The sequence below is a fragment of the Protopterus annectens genome, chromosome 10.part0 (assembly GCF_019279795.1).
Source record: "Protopterus annectens isolate FY-2018-M chromosome 10.part0, PAN1.0, whole genome shotgun sequence".
In the NCBI taxonomy this organism is placed as follows: domain Eukaryota; kingdom Metazoa; phylum Chordata; order Ceratodontiformes; family Protopteridae; genus Protopterus; species Protopterus annectens.
In genome coordinates, this window is record NC_056744.1 from 985539393 (window position 1) to 985562544 (window position 23152).

The 23152-nt window shown below is 42.0% G+C and overlaps 1 protein-coding gene across 1 annotated transcript in view; it reads right to left on the reverse strand.

The window, feature by feature from the left end:
- Positions 1 to 23152, reverse strand: part of DPH5 (diphthamide biosynthesis 5) — a 386494-nt gene that overhangs the window by 144279 nt on the left and 219063 nt on the right. The window contains exon 4 of the mRNA XM_044085749.1: positions 17848 to 17968. Within this exon, the coding sequence (XP_043941684.1) occupies positions 17848 to 17968 (121 nt within the window). The remainder of the gene's footprint in view (positions 1 to 17847; positions 17969 to 23152) is intronic.

Sequence of the window (23152 nt, forward strand, 5' to 3'; positions counted from 1 at the left end):
TACATACATATATATATAAACATACATGTGACTACACATACACACGCAGATATATGTACAGTAAGATGCATATGTAGAAGGTGCACACAATATGGAGCAGCCACTATGCCTACAGTTAACAACTGGACATTGTATGGGCCACCCATACAAATGACAACTGTTGCCTGCAACATATACCCACAAATAGGTCATAGGAAAAACACCACACACAGGTTTGCAGAAATGGAAAACCTTTAATCGTGTACTATTACAGTTCTATATGCCATGTCATCTAGCTGTTCAGACACTGACAACCATATTAACAGAGTAATGCAACTGTGAAACAGTTACACTAATACAGTAGTCTGGAAAGGTTCACAACTGTTGCTGTCCAGGCCAAGCCCTTCAAATTGTACAATAGTGAAGACAAACTGGGCCACAGGATACCAAACAATCAACAGTATGTAATGCAGGCATATAGTTCAGCAGCCTCTACCTACACTCTGTACAAACTCAGTAGGTGGTGAAGATGTCATGTGACCACATGGGTAGTAATTGTTACATAAGAAGGCATAACTAACACTATCAGGAGCATACCGACAAACAGAACAGTCTGTATGGCAGGAGGCAGTAGGCTTGCATTAACCCAATTCATGTAAGTAATGTAAGTATAGATGAAGTATATGGTACTGTACATCCAGATACCTTAAGGCAGCTCACCCCTGATACCCCCACATTTTGTAACAGCCTAGGTCATTTATGGTGCTCTCCCCCCCCAGACTCAATAATACAGGGCCATATACCACTGTTACATACACTGGCCTCTGGAGTGCATAAGCGCACACGTATTGTGTAGGTGACGCCCACACATATATGGCCCCAGCCCCGCCGTATGTTTGGGAGATACAACAGCAGTAGACTGATGGCAGCAATGGCAGCGTGATATACTCACAGCCCACTACAGAACAACCACCAAAAGCATTACATATGTGTAAAGCTTGGTATGTAGGTGGAGGACAGAGGCTGGAACACAGGCACATATGTGGACAACTGTTGCCATACACTATGCAAGTTGCTGGTGTTACAGGAGAGTCTGCAACATACCCTTCATCAGGGAATTGAGGTTAGAAACAGAAATGGATGTAGCCATGTACTGACAGCACTCAACACACACACTGACAGTGTAATATCTGACGCAGGACCTGTGTGGTGGACAGACAAAACATGATAGGCATACCTCTGGCCAGCAAGAGGATAGGCCCACAGTTATGAGCTATGCAGACAAACTGCATTCCAAGGTAAACTAGTATGTACACACACACCCTGTAACACCAGTACTATACAAAGCATAACACAACAATACATGCAGTCTGTCTATAGTTCCTGATCATCCTACAAATATGTGGCTGTCCTGAGTGTGCCAGTTCTCCTGTAATAGGTACTGCTATCTGCTGTCGGTAACTCTGATGCCCACACATAGGAAGAATATCCATCACACAGGAGATGTAAAGGGACCACACCCACATGATGTAGGGATTTATACTGGGTGGTTGCCATGACAGTGGTAATTGGAAGTACTACACATGTGTAATCATATATATATATATATATATATATATATATATATATATATATGGCTATCTGGATAAGTATATGTTCATATATTTCCACCATATGTCCTGGACATGGAGTGCAGCCCTATCCCAGCCCCTAAAGTCCCAAAGTCGCAGTGTAAGGGGATGTCAGGTATGCAGAGATATTAGTAGACTATTGCTGCTGTCATTGGGATTGTCTTCACAGACATGGTGTGTATGGGAGGTCATATCTGCTTATAACATGTGTGCCATTGGCTACTGACAGACATCCTAAGGACATCATTGTAAAGTACCGCTGCTAGCATGTAATGCCCCTGTGGACTGCAGCAGAGATATTGGCCAATATATGTGGAAATTCTGACACACACTGTACAGTCCAGAGGTATACACATAAGCCCTTAGTGCAAAACATGTGTACCATGCCTGACAATATGGATGTAGACAGCCATGTAGATGGGTATAACACATAACGACTGGTATACATTTGCCACCATAGGTTATGCATTCTCACACCCCTGTCTGGCTTGACACATAATGACCGCTGGTACAGGGGTGCCATGGCCACATACCACCCACTAGATATTGACATACATCTGTACAACATCCCACTGCTCTGTCTGACATACATGACTGTTAAGGGAGGCCCGGCACTAGTACATCTGGCAAGTATCTGCAAATGACATCTCACTGGGTAAGTACACTAAGCTGCTAGGCATGTAACAATGCATTGTGCAGGCTACAGGCAGACTGGCTCAACACTGGCCTACATCTCCTATGGAGGAATGCACATGTGCCTGCATATATAGCAGGCTCAACAGGCATGTCACAGCACAGGGTAAGATACACTTGTGTGAAAGTGCCTAACCACAACCAATGTGAACACAGCCACATATGGTAAGCTAGCATAATATTACAGTATATGGACTATCTGTTCTACACCATCCTCATATGTGCCACTCACAGACTGACCCGACATATACTGGGCTGCTACACAGTTTGGTCTGATGGCTGTCTGTGGTATGGGACATGTGTGTGTATGGCCCTACAAACATGTATGCCAATACAGTACCATACAGTGCAGCAGCATGTAACATAAGATAGGAGGGGAACTAGAACAATGACATCTACCACAGTCTGTACACAGGCTAAAGTACATATTAACAATACACACAATGTTGACATTCGGCATAAGTACACAGACCTCAGTACTGTACAAACATACACAGAATGTCCAGGTTATGTCATGAAATATAACCCCTACTGTACATAACACATGTAGCAGTCGGATATATCACTGGCTTGTTATCAGATATGATGATACTAATTATGGTGTACAGCACAAATGCACCACTTCATGCACTATATATGTACTATGGTTGATAGGGGTGTGGCTGGAAGCACATACACAGGGCCAATATTGACATGTTGCTGTGATAACCTTATACATTTACTGTTATAACAGGGTTTGTTGCAACATATGTCCTATGAGGGATATTACGTCAGTAACTATCATGGCTTTCACCATCTACAGACTGCAAAACTCACACTACCTTCTGCAGTCCACAGATAGATGCTCTGTAGGTAACACATGAAACCAAAGGCACAACACTGCCCAGTCTGCAGATGACCCTGCAGATGGGGATTCCTCATAAACATGGAACTGACATAGCAGGTATTGAGACATGAATGACAGCCATATCCACACAAACACTGTTAAACCAATATTACTCCAAATGCAGTATAGAAGCACTTGCAGTCTGTAGTCAGGTCAGGCATATCCCCCTCCTGTATGTTGCCCTCTTTCCACAGTGTATGTTATTAGAGGTAAATCCCCAATCCATCTGAGACGCTGTTTGCCAAACAACAGATCTAGTTCCTGCTCACAGTGAATGAAAAGGGCCAACACCACCATGATGTTCCTAGATACTGGAGTGCGTTTCCATGTAATTAGCTATGGGAATGTTAACACAGCTGTTCCAAATGCAATCAGCTAGGGAAGGACTGCAATTCATGCAGAGGCCATCAGCTGATCATGAGCATCACTTAAAATACACATGCTGCTGCCTAAGCAAAGCAGGTGTAGGTTTCCACATCCACCAGAGAGGGAGTGGGAGAGGCAGACAGAGGCAAAGACATGTCAGGGAGGGGTGGGAGAGTAAAACTGAAGCATGTTTGTGTCACACACCTACCAGCACAGGGTATCAAACCCCTGACAACTATGTAGTGCTGTCACAGTTTGATGCAGTTATTGGATGCACCACATGAGTTACCTGTTGTGGAGCACTCAGAACATATTCGTGATGGTGAGTGACATCTGCAACAGGGATACGGTAGCTATACGGTAGGCGACGTACACGTGCCTGTTCACATGAACAGGTGCCATCATCAACACAGCCACACTCCACAGGGACACACACACACTGACACACTTTGCAGGGTCAGGAGTACAACTCATCAGTAATGGGATTGCAACAACACATCACTGTGCATGTATCACATGCACCACATTCGTCACACGGAGGTTGTATGGGCAAAGGGTATGAGGAGGTGTCTGACATCAGATAGCATGCATCAGTATGCCCATGGGGGTTGTAGTGAGTGTGGATGTGAACATAAGCAACATACAACACACACAGGGTGCCAGTACTGACATGCATGGGTGCATGTCTGCACAGGTGTGTGGTGGTCGACTGCGCCAACAGGCTATACAAGGGTAGGCGATGGGTATACCTTGGCAGCAGGCCACATGACAATGGTCTGCATTGTGGCTCAGGGCTATAGTTTCTGCATTTGCCCACACAGGTAGGTACTGTATCCCCCATCCAGTCACCTGGGTGAGTATTGTGTGTGGCCAATGCTGTGCAACGCTTGCCATGTATGTGTTCCTTAGTCCATGACATGGACGGTGTCTGGGATGTGCACACCTCCCACATGCATGTACAGTGACATGTGGAACTGTACCTGGGGTGTCTGGACCATATTGTGAACACAAATTATCATCAGATGTGCCAGTCTTGCCCGCCTGTGGCGGGAACTGGTAATGGGCAGCAGGTTTACCCTGCACCTACATTGATGGCATGCTAACAGCATTCCCTGGTGTCAGTGGCATCTGTCCATGCAAGGCATGTTGTCAGGCATGGTATGTCCATTGTGGGTCACATGTGATGGCACCACAGGTGGTGCAGGTGTCCATTGGGGAACATGGGGGAGGTGCACTATCTGCATGTACGTGCATATTGGACAGATGGACAGGGTGACATGCCCTCTGTAGCCCACTGCTATCATGCCACAGTTACTATCAGTGGCCAATATGCAGTGTACTACCCACATATTGGCTGTTGCCTAGGCATGTGTGTGTGTATGAGAGATGGGTTGAGAGTGTGCTCTGGGTAATACTGGGGTTGCTAACTGTGATTGCCTGGCCTTGTTGTCACATGTATGGGTATGGCTTTGCACCCCAGCCTCTCAGCTATTTCACATGTTATCTCTGTACATACATATAGTAGGGCCACCATATAAGAAATATGCAAAACCCATTCCACAATGTCACACACTCACAACCACCTCTACACAGGATACAAGTTACAAACACACACACACATGCACACCTGTCATGTCTGGGAGTAGAACCCCTACCTAATTAGTTTACTGCACTACAGCACTACGCAGTTACAGTACGCACCACAGACATTACTGGAGTACTCCTTCCTCAAAGGTGTATTTCACAATGAATGACATCAGCAGGACTGCCAAAGTAGGGCATTTGAAACGTACTGCGAGTGACTAGCCTAAAATCCATTGCTCCCTACACAGACAGGGACACACACACACACAAAACATCCACAACAGGCATGTGTGGGTATAGAACCCCTAACAGAGGTCTATATCACACTACAGCATGGAGCTATTATAGGACGCACCACGAGGATTACTAGAGAACTCCTTCCCCAAAGGTGTATTTCACAATGAATGACATGAGCAGGATTGCCAAAGTCGGCCATTTGAAATGTACTGAGTGTGACTAGCCTATAATGCATTGCTCCGTACACAGACATTGAAACACACACAAAACATCCAGAACTGCCATGGGTGGGGAAGGAACCCTACCACAGTTCTAAATCAAACTACAGCAGTACGCAGTTACAGGACATGCTACAGAGATTACTGGGCTACAACCTTCCTAGAGGTGTATTTCTAGGTGGGTGACATCAGCAGCCTTGCCAAAGTTGAGTATATGAATTGTAAGGAGAATGAGAACCCTAAAAATCATTGCTCTCCACACACACACACACACACACTTGCCATGTCTGGGATTAGAACACCTACATAACTATTTTATCACACTACAGCAGTACGCAGTTACAGGACGTGCTACGGAGATTACTAGGCTACAACCTTCCCAGAGGTGTATTTCTAGGTCGGTGACATCAGCAGCCTTGCCAAAGTTGGGTATATGAATTGTAAGGAGTGTGAGTACCCTAAAAAACATTGCTCTCCACACAGTCAGAGACAGACAGACATGCACACAAACACACAGACTCACACACACAGTTGGGAAATCTGGGGTTAGAACTCCTACGTAACTACTTTATCATACTATAGCAGTACGCAGTTACAGGGCATGCTATGGAGATTACTGGGCTACAACCTTCCCAGAGGTGTATTTCTAGGTGGGTGACATCAGCAGCTTTGCCAAAGTTGAGTATATGAATTTTAAGGATTGTGAGTAGCCTAAAAAGCATTGCTCTCTACACAGTCAGAGACAGACAGACACGCACACAAACACACACACACAGTTGCCAAGTCTGGGGTTAGAACTCTTACCTAACTAATCACACTACAGCAGTATGCAGCTATGGGACGCGCCACGGAGGTTACTGGGCTACAGCTCTCCCAAAGGTGTATTTCACATTGGATGACCTCAGCAGGCTTGTCATAGCAGGGCTATGGGGAGGGCGGTGTGTGCATGGGCCATAACCCATTCATCTAGGGGTTGACACGCCACATGCGGCCACACATAGGGCCATATGTTGGTGACGCCGGTTTAGCAAGAACGGAACCTCTGCAACAGTGTAGAGTTGTTAAAAACTTCAAATTTTATTCACCAAATAATTCGCCCACTAATAGCAATAAGAGGCAAACACACCAAGTAAACGTGAAACGCTACATGCGTTCCCCTTAGTAGTTGAACTTCTTCAGACAAAAAACTTTGTACAAATGCATCTTTTAAATACGTGCATGTGCTAGTAGTTATTACAATCAACGAACTAATAATGCTTTAAAGTGCCAGTGCCACAAATACAATTTCATAGTTTACAAATTTATAAAAATAATGTTTAAAAACAGATCATTAAAAAGTCATGAAAAGCAGACAATAAAAGTCGGATTGTAAAAAAGTCGGATTGTAAAAAAGTTTTTAAAAGACAAGTTGCAATAATCAAATACTAAAAACTCATACAAGGTTCTGGCTATTAACTTCATTTTTTCTTTACAATATGTTTCACTGTACTTAAGGATACCTATATATGTATCTATCTAGTAAAAAATAGGAACTTACTATCTTCTGAACTTTTTTTCTAGGGTCAGAACTCTTTTAAGTTTCATGTTATTCTTACATGGACAATACGGCAAGCTATTACAATACTCATAAACATTAAGGTGTATTGCTCTCCTCTCTCAACCTATAATTCTTACTTGCCTTTTTAATAATAATAATTATAATTCATAATTAAACATACAACTAAACCAGCTTTTGTACTTTACTTTTAAATTAATAAATAAGTAGCACTCTAACTTTTCTTCTCTATTTCTTCTTTACAGAGCCAAGCCTGTTATCAACTATAATAATTTCTAACTTATCTCATGAGATTTTTTAACTTTAAAATACATGCTATAGAGCATGTCTCGTTAATACCTGGCTTACTACAAGCAGCTAACCGAAGCTGCCAAGAAAGTTCTTTTTTCTCCAGTTCCAGTTTTAAGAAGTTTTCGTTGACAGTATTATTGTCTGTGGAATACTTGTTTACTCCATCAATAATCATAAAAGAAAAAGAGTGCCCAAGATTACTATTGACATGTCTAGCTAAGGCGTTTTCTTCTTTAGATTTTTTAATTGCATATAGGTGCTCATATATTCGATCACGCAATCGTCTGTCCGTCTTACCAATATAGAAAGACGGACATTGTGAGCATTGTGCCAAGTAGACTATGCCCTTAGAGTTACAGGTGAACAACCCTTGAACATGGTATACCACTGATCTTATTATAAATGAATCTGTTGTTAAAATGTACTTACAATATTTACATAAACCACATTTCTTGGTTCCTCCACCTGTTCTAGACTTTACAATTTTTGTTTCCAGTAGTTTTTTCATGTTTGTCCCCCTCCGGTATGTTATTGTGGGGTGGAAATTTAATATTTTAGAAACAGTGTTGTCCAAGGAAAGGTAACACCAATATTTCCTTACTGTTTTACCTATGTCTATTGCTTCCAAACAGTATGTAAATGTGAAAGCCGTTGAAAAATTACTACCCTCATCTTTGTTAACTGAACTATTCTCCAACATTGTTATTTCTAGGTGTTCATATTCTGAATAGGCAGGGGACACTGCCTCTACAGTTGTGTTAATGGTAGATTTACTAACATTTTTCAAAATAGGCAAATATACTCCTGCATATCTTTTTTCTTTAACTTCTTTGAAGATGTTATCTAAAAATGACCTAGGATATGCCCTCTTTACAAACATACTGTATAACAGGTCACATTTTTCTTCGAATTCATTTTCCAGTGTAGTCATCCTCGCTGCCCTGACCAATTGGCCTTTTACGACAGCTTTTTTCTGAAATGGGGGATGCATACTGGTAAAATGGCTTGTCATAGTAGGGCTATGGGGAGGGCGGTGTGTGCATGGGCCATAACCCATTCATCTAGGGGTTGACACGCCACATGCGGCCACACATAGGGCCATATGTTACAGGTACACGTATACAGCTACTAGATGACTACTTCTTTGTACAGTCATGTTGCACAGCTGGCACGTGCACCACATAGTCTGTAATGCTGACAGGTACTGGTGGCTAGTATCTGCAGTGAGTGACATCTGCACCTCATGTGTTTGGGGCCCTTTGGCTGTGTGCTGGGTGGGACAGGACTGGATGGCTCCTTGTCACGATCACCCTCTTCCAGACATCTATGTCCGTCTACCTTTGGCTTATTATAGTGTGTTGTCCTTACATATATGTCTGTATTCCTACCCACTGTGTGTGCAAGGCATGAGTGGTGCATACTGACAAGAGTCTGCACTAACAACTGCAACTGCCAGATATGTCTGGTCCACTGGTGTTTGCAGACATGGCCTTCATGTGTTTAAGTGTGTGAGCATGCCCAGTATGGCCATCTGTATTGCATGTGTGGATCAAGTCCAGATAGTTTGTACTGCAGTGCTGACCTTTATGTTGTACACTGACAGGTAGCATGCTGTGTCTGCAGGGTATCCATCGATCATTTGGCATTGACTGTTGCTACGGGGGGCACCTATTTCTAAATTTCTACATAGGATGAGGGAGGCATACCTGACTGTTACTATATTTCTACGTAAGATGGGAGGAGGGCACACCTATTTCTACACAGGATTGGGGGGGGCACACCTGACCGTTACTATATGTCTACGTAGGATTGGGGCACACCTGACACTTGTACACATTTGCTAGGACTGTACTGGTATGTCGGGTACTCAATTTCATTCTGTAGTCTTACCTATCGTGCTGGCTAGAGGCATACCAGTGTACTACAGTTCTTAGCTTTTAATTACCTACATATTAGTTTCTGACTTCCTAGCCTTCACAACTGAAATCCCACTGCCTGGCCTGCTGTAGTCTGTCTGTGTAGGCCTGGGGGGGAGGTTACCCATAGGCCTGATTCAGAGGCTACAGTACAGCATTTGTTTGCGTTTGTCTACACCTGTCCTGCTGGCTGTGACTGGTTGGGTATGTGACCCCCCCCCCCCAACTGGCATGTGTGAGTCACTTACCTTGTGGGTGTCCCAGTATTGAGGGTGGTGCTGCAAGACTGCCTATGTCGGATGCACATAGTACACTCCCTACACATGGTTAGGCACAGGTAGTGTAATGTTTGGCATCCCTTACTGTATGTGAGAGTCAGAGAGAGGTGTTATTCCCTGGGTCCCTCCCATGTCAGCGTATGTGCTCTGCGTTGCCTCTTTGCCAAGGCCAGGGCATACTGGGCACGCCTCCTTCTGCCTACTGGGGCAGGCTCAGGTTGTTCCTCCTCCGAGTCACTCTCTGCCTGTGCAGGCCTTGCCAATGGTGGGGGGCTGTGTGGCCCTGCCCCATGCTGTTCCTGCTGCAGCTGTTTCTGCAAGATCATATTGTGTAGCATGGCACATACAAGGACAATTTGGGTACATGTAGTTGGTGAGACTGCAAGGCTCCACCAGATGTGTCCAGGCACCGGAACCGTGACTTGAGCATCCCAAACACACGCTTTATTATGATTCTTGTTTGTGCCTGTACCTCATTATGGAGTTCTTGTTCGGGTGTGTGTGCGCATTTCTGATGGGTGTCATCAGCCATGGCTCCAGTGCGTATCCAGTGTTCCCCACTAGGTGACAGTGTGGGATGTCCCCACTGGAAAATCTCTGGTACAGATGCCAGATGTGGGAACTGTGATAGCTTTCAGGGCAGCCAGCACACATGTTCATTATTATGCTCTGGGCATCGCACACAACCTGGCAGCTGATGGAGGGGGAAGCCCTTGCGGTTGATGTAGACCATACCCCACTCACCGGGTGGTGCTTTGATCTGTACGTGCGTGTAGCCTATTGCACCCACTACCTCAGGGTATTCTGCTATTTATTTGGTGGAAGAGGCACATATTGCTGGCCAACGCCTCACGGGTGTTGGAGAAATATAGGTGCTCGCTGACATGGCATCCAGGAACTGGTGGAGTACCCTGGATGCTGATGCCTGTGAAATCCCTATCATATCCCCAGTTGGCCTTTGGAAGGTACCTGAAGCTAGTATTCTTAGGCCTACACATACCCTGGTATCCACTGGGATGGGTTCCCCTCTGTTAGTTCTGTGTGTGAGGCATGGCCGACATAGCTCAACAATTTGCTGTAGGAGGTACCTGTTCACCCTATAGTGCTCCACTATCTCCAGCTCATGTAGCCCTTGGTAGGTTACCCTGGGTCTGTACACTCTTCTCCGTCTCCTCACTGTGGGTTGCTCGGCAGCATTCACATCCTCACCACCCTCAGCCTCTTCCACAAGTTCTATGATAGCTATTGCAGCCCCTAACATTTTACTGTTGTGAGTGTTAAACGTTCCCCACTTGTTTACACTGGTGGTGTAGAGTGTGGGAAAAAACAGAGGGGTAGGTGTTTGCATAGTTTGTAGTAGTGTTCTGGGCTGGGCTGGGCTGGTCTGCTGCCTGTGTAATTGGCTGGTTCTGATACGTTTCACCTGCCAGCTAAGCTAGTACTCCTTGATTACCTTCCTACTGCTGTTTTCCCTTCCCATTGCCCTTCTGTTTAAGCCCGTGTGTGCACCCTGCAGAGTGCTCAGATGTGCACACTGCTGCTATTTCCTGGTTTAATTTCTTTTTTCTTCCTGTAAAACCCAGTGCACCCGCTTACACTTTGTAAAGTGTGCTAGGCAGGTTAAGACACACCCCCTACCTTAGCTGTGCTCAGCTAGGAGCAAATCCGAGCCACAGGGCTCCAATCCACTCACAGTATGCCTGACACACACCCCCATGATACAACCTACCTCCTTGTCTTGCACTCAGCTATTCATACTCTTACACTGTTGGGACCTAACTCACATGCTGGGGAAAACTGGGATTCACTATCTTTTCCCTCATTTGCATAGGATTGCCTGCTAATACATAGTTACATGTCTCACAGTGAGCATCCCCCCCTTATCAACCACTACTCACTGGCCAAGTTGTCTTCTGCCTGCCATTGACTTGCATGGCAGAATACTGATTTTAGTTAGAATGCTTATTTTAGGTTTATTTTCTTATTTCCCCCCCGATCCCATTTGCGAGCCGCTGCCCTATGCTTAAACAGCCGAGATTGGCTAAAAATAAATAAAAGTTGATATTTTTATTTTTTGTATTGTTTGCAAAGCCAATGGCCTTATACTTGCCATTGGCATGCTTCCTCAATGATATGCAGCCTTTATTTGGAGCTGTCATAGCTCCGTTTTGGATTTTGCAGAAATGTACTCGGTTACTAACAGAGTACATTTTTGCAGATAGCACTAGTCTTGTACGGACTGTTGCAAGCTTCCTGGATTGCAAAATCACCTCATTTGCATGGATTTCACCTGCAAACAGGGTGATTTGCATACCAGGGCTTAGTCCGTGCAAGATTAGTGCAGGCGCACTCGTGCATGCCCCTGTAGGCTGTTCCTGGATCGCACAGCAGACATATTGCCTGCATGGGCTCCTGCACTGCTCTTGCACTCCGTGCAAGCTTTTGAGAATCCAGGGGAGAGTTTTTGCATCACATCAACTGTTCTAACATGAGGTTGTGGATCTGTTGTAATACTATAGCTTGCAAATAAACAGGTAGATTTACTGCTAGAAAGTAGACTGGGAAGCTACAGTGTTATCAATTACAGCCCTTTTTTCTGTCCCCAATGTGGTTTTATTGCAGCCCTTGTTGCTCTCACATTTCATAAAGTCAGTGTTGTGTATTTTATTATGACTTGACACAACATGCCACTCAGAAGCAGTAATATATGGTGTTTTGTGCTTGTGTAGCCTCTTCTACATTAGGAAAATTAAAAGAAAAATTTAAAGTCAGGCTGCATTGTATTGTGCTTTATGCCCAAGGTTGGCTGTATTAGGCCTGCTTGCGATTAGATCTCTATCCCAGTTTGTCGCAAAAGGAAATATTGCCAGCCCAGCTATCTAGAATTTTGTAAATAATTATATGTCATTTGAGAATATTAATATAATTTATACAGAAGTATGACAGAAGAAGATACTGCCAGCACAGCTATCTGGAATTTTGTAAATAGGTATGTGCCACTTGTGAATATCAGCAGGATGCAATTGCTTGTGTTACCACTATATTAGAACTGTATGTCATAATGTAAACACGTGTGCTGAAGAGAGATTTTATACACTACTGTGATTGTTTAGATGTATGTATTTTAACAGGAGATTAACTTGCAAAACGTATAGTTGAGATTGGAGAACTTTATTGCTGGGCCATAAACAAGAGATGTTATCTTTCAGTTTCAGTCAGCAGGAGAGAGGATGTCTGCACTAGGGGACTCTCCATGTTGCCTTGAAAGACAGATAATTACTAGGCTTGAGATGTAGAAGTGTTTTATTGTTTTATGACTTCCAGGATCTGCAAACATCTGATGGCTATGTATTTTCACAGGTAGGTGTTCAATGCTAGCAGTTTCTAGCAGTGGTTGTTTTTGAGCCTGGGAACTGAAGTCAGGTGACAAAAAGTGATGTCATGCTGCAAGTATCCCAGCAGTAATACTGGATATTAATTTAAGAACTCTCTTGAGAGAGACTGTGCATTTTATATTTTGTCTTTGACCTGGAAATATCTGCTCACCACATCTATCTTGCCTTAATTTCTTTTAGATTCATTAAGGAATATAGTTAAGATTCATTTAGATGTTTTCTGTATTTATTTAAGACTATCCTGCAATGTTGTTTTAAATATTTCCTGTGATTCTGAACTCTGAAGTTACTGTGATGAGCTACTGTCTATTTCCTTGCTTTTTTATTATTTATTTTTAAATATATTTAAACCTATATTTGTGGCTGATATTTGTGAGACATATTTAAGCTGTGACACTACTTGCATATTTATTTGGTGGTACTGTGGGCCACTCCTAATAGCTTTGCTCTTGGTTTAAACTACCATTTGGATTAATTGCAACATTACACAGTAGGATTGGACACCCTTTGTTAAGGGCCTTAAAGTAGCTGATAAGGGGTTCTGGTGGCAGTGATAACTACCTTGTTGTCTGGGCAGAAGGGTACATAGCTAGTAAACCTGTGCCAGCCTTTCTCAGCTGTGTATGTGTATAAAGCAAATCTCCAAAAGTGTGTGGGTCAGCTACTTGGGCAGGGACAGGAAACACTGTTTGGACTGAGACAGAGAGTGTTGGAGGACCTGGCTAAGGACTCAGCTCTATAGCTGTGCCAGTGGGGAGTCTTATTGAGGATCTGGAGAAAGAGGGAGAAACCAGCCCCAGACTGACTGTGGTCTCTGTGTGCTCTTAAGGGAAACTGCACTTTACTATGTGTGTACTTGTAAGCCACGGTGGTGCAGCGGTAGCGTTGTCGCCTCACAGCAAGAGGTTCTCCCGTTCGATTCTTGACTGGAGCGCCTTCTGTGTGGAGTCTGCATGTCCTCCACACGGTCGAGTGGTGTTTGAAAGACATGCGTGAATGGGCATGCCTTCGTTGAAGGTTGGGCGTCTAGCTGGCACCACGGCACCGTAAAAATCTACTGCCAATCATTAGTGGACCGGAGTTCCTCTGTGGCGACCTCTAACCAGGAAAAGCCGAAAGAAAAACAACAACTGTGTGTGTACTTGTCATTCTCCCAGTGTGTACGTCCCCCACTGTTGCCAGTAGTGAGGATTGAGGCTCCTTGATTACTCAACCAGTGCTAGCGTGTTACACAGTTAACAACTTTAAATAAAATACAAAATTAAAATATTTGTGTTTGTATATAGCTTGCAGTTTTAAATTCTTCATTATTTAACTATTAGTTTTTTCTAGTAGTATTCTTTCCAAATCCAGTAATAAAGTGTTCTAACAGGGCAGCATTAACAAAAATATTATTTACAAGCCTGACAAACAACCTCTATTATCTGGCTTGGGAGACGCAGTTCAAAAACTGAAGAGACTGAATACAAGAAGATATTCATCCAAATCCTTCACCACTTAAGAATGGAAGCAAGTACCTGATGTTAAACCGCTGCAGGTACATCATACTACAGATCCATTCTGGAAGAAATGATACATGGACTAGGTTAAATGTCTTCATTTATCCCTTACTGGCATCTTCTGGCCAGCTGTAGTTCCCTACTAGGCTACTTTTAGTGGTCTACATAAAAAAGAAGAAGCCCCACAAAGAAATAAGTCATCTGAACATATTCTGTAGATTAAGAACTCTGTAAGATCTTCCATTGCTGGCTTATATGAACACGGGATGCACCAAATGGTTTATGCTGACTCTTTCTCTCCTCAGAGTAATATTAGGTAGTCATCCTTCTCACACCTCAGAAGAAAACTCTGCATATTTAAATGAGTTCTTCCCTGTTTTTTTTCTTCCTGTACCTCGTGTAAGATGAAGAATATGACCCATCACTTCTAGTTGCAACTGCAACAGGTACAAGTCAATCACCAGTGGGATTGACATCATCAATTACAAGCAATGGCACCAGGAGTGAAGAACCTAGTATTGCTTGCGCAAACTTAAGTCTGTTGGTGGCTATCTCAAGCCTCAGGGAAAACAGAAAAAAAGTCAGCAAATGGCAACTAAGAGCTGGAGACTATGAATTAAATATTTGGAAATTTGCTCATCTGTTGCCAAAGGTACATTCTCAAGTGTCTGGTGACTGTTTCATCTGAAATACTTTATCAGCCAACATCAGCTCCTGCAAATAGACAATATGGAAGAGGCTGATCCTTTCTCCCTAGATAAACAGAATGCACACCTGCGCCTGTCCTTGTCCTGTGAGACACAGAAAAAAACTTTTCACCTTTAGATTTTTTCACTTCTCTTTCCTATGACTACTGCTTGAAGGAGAAGATGAAGAGGAAGAAAACACAAAAAAGTCTTTGGGACCATGTAGTTTCATACTCTTTTTTTCCTCCAAATACTCTTTCACTGCTATGGGCATAAGGTGCATCACCAGAAAGACTAACCTTGACACTAACATCCCTAGTATCACTACAATGAACAAAGCATATGAGAAAACTGGTAGATAATGTGGAAAAGAAAGGTTCAATTCAAAATGAAGAGATACTGCAACACGAAACCTGCGTTAGTGCCCCTAATGCTTCCTGACTTCCTCCATATTTCACCAAGTTTCAATTTATTGGAGCTTCATCTGGGATTACTGATACACGCCAACTGAAATGTCACACAACTATAGTGAAAACAGAAAAGCCCACACACACAGTGAATCTATGCCAGTGTACAAACAGGAACAGCTCCAGCACTGTTTTTTTTAAAGGAAAAGCAAATCTGGAATTTCAAAATCAGGGAGCCTCATCATGTTTACTCAAGATGAAGATTAAGGAAACTTCTCCAGCTTCTACAAGTGCTACCAGAATACAGTCTCCAATGGCCAAGACTTGTGAATTTTTCACTTCAATTACATCATCAGCTACTGTCAACTCCTAAATGTAGACCACTCACCGATGATTCTTCTGAATGAATGACCATCTTAACAATGACATGTTGACTTTTGTTTGCTAAATGGGTAAGCCCGTTAGGTGCAAGCGCCTCTTTCCGGTACTGATTCAACAATAAAGTTTGGTTAACTGAGTTGTTTAGCATCATAAAATATGCAAATGACAACTGACAATATCATGCACAGGACCACAGGATGACCTCATGCACTATTCATACTTTGAACCACATGAGCTAAACTATAAGATACTAGATAACAGATCCTGAGTCTGAGGACAGCATTAGCAACTGTGGAGTCATTATCACATCAGGACAAACTGCAACTGGTAGGTTTGGGACCAAACCAGTCTGAAGTTCAGTGACTGGATACCCATTATTTCTGAGAGAATTTGCAGACACCTATCTGAAAAGGTAACACACGTGATCTTTGGGCCTTTGCCCAGGATTTCAACCTAGATTCATTCAGATAATGCACCTGGTAGGAAGAGTGGTTATGGACTTTACTAAATTTGCTACAGCCATACTTACATAAATGACTGCTAGCAGGCTAACTGTAAACAAGGAAATTTTGGTCAAAGAATGCTTATGTTTGGAGGACTTAAATTTGATGCCTTTTTCTCTCAGAAGTCTTACCCACTAATTCCTCAAACTTTGGCTCTGGCTTAGATGAGGAGGAGATGGCTAGAGAAGGGGATGGCTTTCTGCAGAGTGTCGATTTCAGTTGAGAAGGTTCTTCAAATTCTGCCCTTATTCTGATACTGATAAATTTACATATTTGACATCTTAGTATGCATATCTGCAGTGGCATCTACCCATTACAAACACCTTTATTGTATGCTATGTATGCTATGGTGAAGATGAACATAAATTTGACAAGGAAGGTGAAAAACATGGTTTTAAAGACAAAGTCTGCAAACTGGTCTGATACAAAAGTCTGCAGTGGATGGCTTAAGCATCCATGGGTTTTATTACTTGCCATGAAAGAAATGGAGAACATGTGCAGACATATTCTCTTTTACACAAAAATGTTACCTGGCCTAATGAAATTATTGGACTGAACCAGGTATGTATGTTGGAAATTCATCTGTTAGATACAGATGCCTGATGGAGAAAGTGTCCTGTGATATGGACGTGACATAACTGACAGACATACTTAAGATTACCTTTACCAGGCTGCCTATACAACTTCTTGTCAGCAAATCAGAAAACTCTGAAACCATAACAGCAAGGATTGATGTGGGTAGAGCTTATGGATGTTTTTTTTTAGCTTTGCTGCAAGTGCTCTATGCATTCATGGAATCACCAAGAACTGGATACTGTAACTTGGCTTACAGTGATTAATACAAAGCTTATGAAATCTTTTGTTGAGCTCTCCAAATTCTTTCTCCTTAACGGACCGCTTAAAGTTTGATGTTCCTTTTGGACTCATTTTCAAGATCTTACAAATTCTCCATCAAAATTTCCCCTCACACGAATACAAAAAGAAAGGGATACTGTTTTGATGAGTGTCTATTACCAATGCAATCTCCAACTAAGTTCTAGGCCACAGCTGCTGTATGGCAGTTGCCTGTCTTTAGCTTCTTTTCCATCCGAGCATGTTTGGTTTATCCATTCATGTAATGTTCAAATGTTTAAACACTGACCATCTGCACAGGAAGATGACTCCATTATTTGAAGTCCTTCTTCTGATGAATACGCATGTATGAATGATTAGAAAATAATAATTTCTATGGAAGACCACTTAAGAATGTTACTTAAAAAGGTTTAAAATACATGTAGAGGAAAAATGGAAAATTACATTAGCAGAACTCGAATTAGAAAAAGGAAATACTCAATCCTCTTACCAAGTAAGCAAAGTGTATGCATATTGTTTTGTCTATTCTTCTTAATTTTGTCATAAAAGCTTTCAGGCTTCCAGTTTTCAGTCCAGAAAACTATGGATACGGTTTCTCCAAAATTATATAACTGAAAAAGTAAAGGAAAAAGAGTGATGTTATACCAAGTTCAGTCATTATATATAACAGCACCCACTAATCAGCCCTCAGCATTCATTGCAATGACCAATCAACAGTGCAAGCTACAAGTTGTCAATAATTTCAGGTGTACCTCCCTGGACTATATAAATAGAGACATGATGGAGCTCTCAGACCATGTGTCCAAGATAGGTATGAGCCTAGCATTGAGCAGCATTCTATCTTCTCCAAGGACAATGCCACGACATGAACAAAAAACTAATTGCCTTCAATAATTGGTTTAGTTTTTGGTGTCATTCAATGGGGGTCCAATATTTGCCAGACTTGGAGGATTTGATCGACAGACCACACTGCTTCACCAGGGATGGCCTGCATCTGTTTCCTTTAGGGTTTTGATTATTGGCATATACATTGTCTGCTCCTATAGTGCTTTTTTTAGGCAATGCCAACCTGATAACCTACCAACATAATGAAACAAGCAAAGAAAAAACATGAAGGTGTTATTGATCAATGCTAGCAGCCTGAACAAGAAACTTCACTCCCTAAAAGTCCTTCTTACCCTGGAGGCCATTGGCGTCTGTGTAGTGAATAAGACATGGTTTAAGATAGACGACAGCACTCTGGCTGTACAGGGCTATAATAGCTTCTACACGTTTAGACCAGCTACTGTGCAGGCGGAGAAAACAGGTGAAGATGTCTCAGTCTACATCCAGAAGAAACTCAGATCAAGGGTGGTGAAGCAGCATGATGCACAAGAGCTACTTCATGTCCAAATAACAATTAGAAAGATCCTGTAACATATAATAGCTAGCTACAGAACTTCATCAATTATAGAAGAAATCCACAGTGCTTATATATTGGAACAAGAATCGCTCAGTGTTAAACCCAATACCATTTTCCTGAGTTATCTAAACTATCCAACTATAGACTGGGAAACCTATACCACCACTGGTGCACAAATACACACATTCCTGGACTCTGACTAACTGTACTAGGGCATTTATGTTGACAAAGTACCCATTAAGGTGAATAACATCTTGGATCTTGTCCTTAGTAAATATGGGATCATCTTGTACCATCCCTTGCATACCTTCATCACTTGTTAGGTCCAACCATAAAGCAGTCTTTGAAATAAAATTGTAACCAGAGATCCCTTCCACCCAAAGTACCTTTAGAAATTTCTTTAAGATAGACTACCTATTCATTCCTACATGATACACTGGCAAGCTTTAAATCCCCACAAAACCCAGTTAACTCCACTAAGTATGGAGAAAAGTACACAACCACATTATACCAGCATGCAAATGCCTGTAGGAATAAGTGTAGGGCAAACCCTAGAAAGAAACCTGCAATGAAAGAAAAATAATTTTGACCAAAAGTAAGAATAACTCCCAGAATGTTTATTTGACTAACAAGAGCTCTAACAAATAATGCAGGTGCTTAATAAAATCCAGCAATCGAGTTTGAGGTTTAAAACAGCTACCCAAACCAAATGAAATCATAATGCACTTTTTAGCTATGTTCGTAATTTCAAAAGCACAGTGCAGCAATGTGCTGAGCTGATTGTGAACAATATTACCTACAATCAGGCTGATGATGTAGTGAACCTACTGGCCAATAAACTTAGCTTTATTTCTCACTCTCTCTCCCCTCAGTCTTGTCCCTAAAGTTATACCTGAAACTGGCTCATTTCCTGCTCTCACACAAGACCAAGACCTAAACGTGCTATCAAAAGCCAAAAATACTACATCAATGGGTCCTGACAATAAGCCTGGATGCATCTTAAATAGCATGAAGCACGACATAGCCACACCCCTAACAACAATGTTAAACCTCAGCCTACATACAGGTTTTGTATCAAGCGAATGTAGAACAGCTTCAGTCATTCCCCTGCATAAGGAAGGACATTCCACAGACCCAGGTAATTACAGACCCATAAGTCTAACTAGCCTCATATACAAAGCCATGTAAAGACTTACCATGCAACTAGTGAACCAGGACAAAGGGAACTTCTAAACACTGGAGCCGTCTTAGTTTGGATTCATCAATGGCAGGTCATACTTACTCAACCTGGTGGATTTTTCTGAAAAGGTCATCACAGCAATGGATGTAGGCAAAATAGTACACACTGAATACCTTGACCTAGCCAAAGCTTTTGACCCAATTCCCCTTGCAGGTATAGTAGAAAAGTTAAGCAAAATGGGAATAAACCTCTATGATACCCTCTGGATTGCCAACTGCCTCACAGATAAGCAGGAAATCAAAATAGGGGAAGCTACCTTCACAAAGGGACCAGTCACCACTGGAGTCCACCAGGGTTCTGTGCTGGAACCTCTCCTGTTTGGCATCTACTTTTCTGAAGTACAAGACAATACCAAAGAGCTCTGTCTGACTATATTTGCAGATGACTGCAAGCTAGAAACAATCACTGAATCCCAAAATGACTTGGGCATCCTGTAGGAAGGATTGTTCCAAATAAGTAATCGGTGCCAAAATCACATACTGAAACTAAATGCCAAAAAAATGCATTATTCTTTGGGAAGTCATTTATCTTAAGGGAACTACCACATCAACATAAATTATTGATCATGCATGGCATGGGTATGGCCATTCTCTAACTAAATGGGACAAGTTCATTTCAGCACAAAAAGGGAAATTGTCTAGGCTTAAAATGATCTGCAAGGGTAGACAGTCTAGTACCTACCTATGAAGCTATGACCCTATAAAAAACTGCTTTAGACTTGACTGAACAGACTACAAAATAAAAATGCATTATAAGGAAAGCTAAAACTCTTGAAACATATTCACTATCTAGTGGCCTCTTTCAATAAAGCAGCCAAAACTCTGAAACAAGGATGACATGGCACTTTACAGGGCTTACAATAATAAAGCCAGTCCATGAAATCAGCGTTTTCAACTTTTAGATGAAGTTTACATACAAGAACAAAGGAAATTACATTTTCTTGCACTGAAACAAGGAAATTAACAGAAACAACATCTAGACTTTTCACGGCAGTCTTTCCAGAGATCATTTCATGGATGCAGTATTTCTTCATATAAAGTTCTTCATTGCAAGCAGTACTTACAGTCAGCAGTATTTTCAACAGGCTTTATCAAACTACTAGGTTAACTTCCACACATTTTTAAGTACAGGACAACAGCTACTTATTGCTTTCTAACTTCAGTGTCAAGATTTTAGGGACACGTTTCAGTCAGTCTTTGCTGCATCTCCCTGGAGACTCCTCTCCTATACCATCTCTCAACTCAGAGACTGGGAATCTGATCTCAGCCAAAGGTACTGATCATTGTATGCCCAAAGATGCACCTGCTCTTCATTTGTTACTATGAACACAATCTGCTTCACTCTGGTTTGCCTACCTTCTCTGTATTTCTCTCTCTCTCTCTCCTGATACAGGCAACTCTAGCTGACAGACTTTCACAATAAGCAGCATGGTCATTATACCACATGACCTCCCAACCTCATATAGAACCATTGGTTCTAACATTATTACACAGGATGCAAACCCAAGACAGCTCATCTGCATTTAAGGGATTGCCGCCTGGACAGTGCTGGATCTTGAAATGTTAAGGCTGGAGGGTCAAGGCCCATCTTTATGCTGGTATGGCCATTGTAGAAGATCATGGTCAGTAATTAGCACAACCCCCTAATAATTAAACAGTACTTTGAGTGGTGAGGTCTCATTTTAAGGTAAGATGTTCTTTCTCTTTCTATAGACAAACAATGTCCCTCTGCACTTACATAACAAGGTGGGACTGATCCTCCTCCTCTTTAACCTGAAACAACATCATGTCTATGCTAACTTCAGGAGGCGTCTGTGTGTACTATGAATGACATGGAAAAGTATGAAGCCATTAGTACTGGTTCTGAGAACAACATATCTTTTAATTGGCTAAAGGTTTGTTCTGTTTCAGCTATTCATTTAATCTTCAATGAAGTCTTAGCTTTTTCAGGTTTGTCAAGGGTAAATAATGGTCACATTGGGAATAAATTTATGATAATAACTAGTTAGGCTTAAAAGCCTTAAACTGTAGGCATCATTCTTCTGGTCTGTCATCCTATCTGATAATGACCCTAACACAACAGTAAATGTCTTTACCAGGACTCTCATTCACCTACAAGAAGGATTATTCCCCCCAAATACAAAGACTACTAAAATCATATAGAAACAGTTGGTTAACCAAACAACTCAAAACGGCTTCTAAATCTCACAGATGAAACCTGGTACAAATGGAAACTAAACCAGTCCACCAACAATTAAGTCAACTTTGTTACCTTAAGCATCCCAGGCAAACAATCTCAATGTCAGTTGTGCTGTACTGTATGAAATGTAAATGCAAGTCTTTTACAAAGCTCGTTTGTTCTCTCTCTCCCAACTTGTCCACTGGGATTATTATTTGTGACCCCATTTTTTTTAGTTTATTATCTGTAACTGAATATATTTTAGCTTACTTTCTGTAAATACCACAACTATGTTACTTCATTAACTGTCTAATTGTGAATGCATTTTAACTTGGGCTGTGCCTACAAAATGGACAGTTATGATAAGTGCACTACCCCCAGTAAATAAACAATAAATACTGGTTAGTGTGCACCTTTTTTTGACTGCTTCGGTTTCTAATTTCAGTATTCATCGCCCTATTAACCCAAATGCTGGGTTTCTGCTATGCCTAACTTGCACTTAACTGAACAGCTTGATAAGGGAGTCTAAAACAGCTTGAACTTCACAGAGCTATTCCCATCTTCAGATATATTACTAAATCATCCAAGTAGGCTGCTGTGTATCTGGTTTGAGAGTTTAAGAACTTTGTTTATAAGCATTGGGAACGTCTCAAATTCTCTGTAGAGACTGGAAAACAGGACTCTAATGAAAGAGTCCATCTGGTGTGTAAAATGTCATTTCTTCTTACCTTCTGTGGCCAGTTGAATTTACCAATAGCCTTTGGTTAGGCTCAAAGTAGACAGAATACTAGCCTTGCTAAATTTTTCAATCAGTACATCTATGTAGGACTTGGGATACATATTAAATATGGATAAGCTATTTAATGTCCTCTAGTCATTACTAAACCTTTAAGATCTATCCAACTTGGGAATCAATGAATTGGGGCTATTCCACTTACTCGGGAATTTCTCTATGACCCCAGGTTTCAGCTTTTT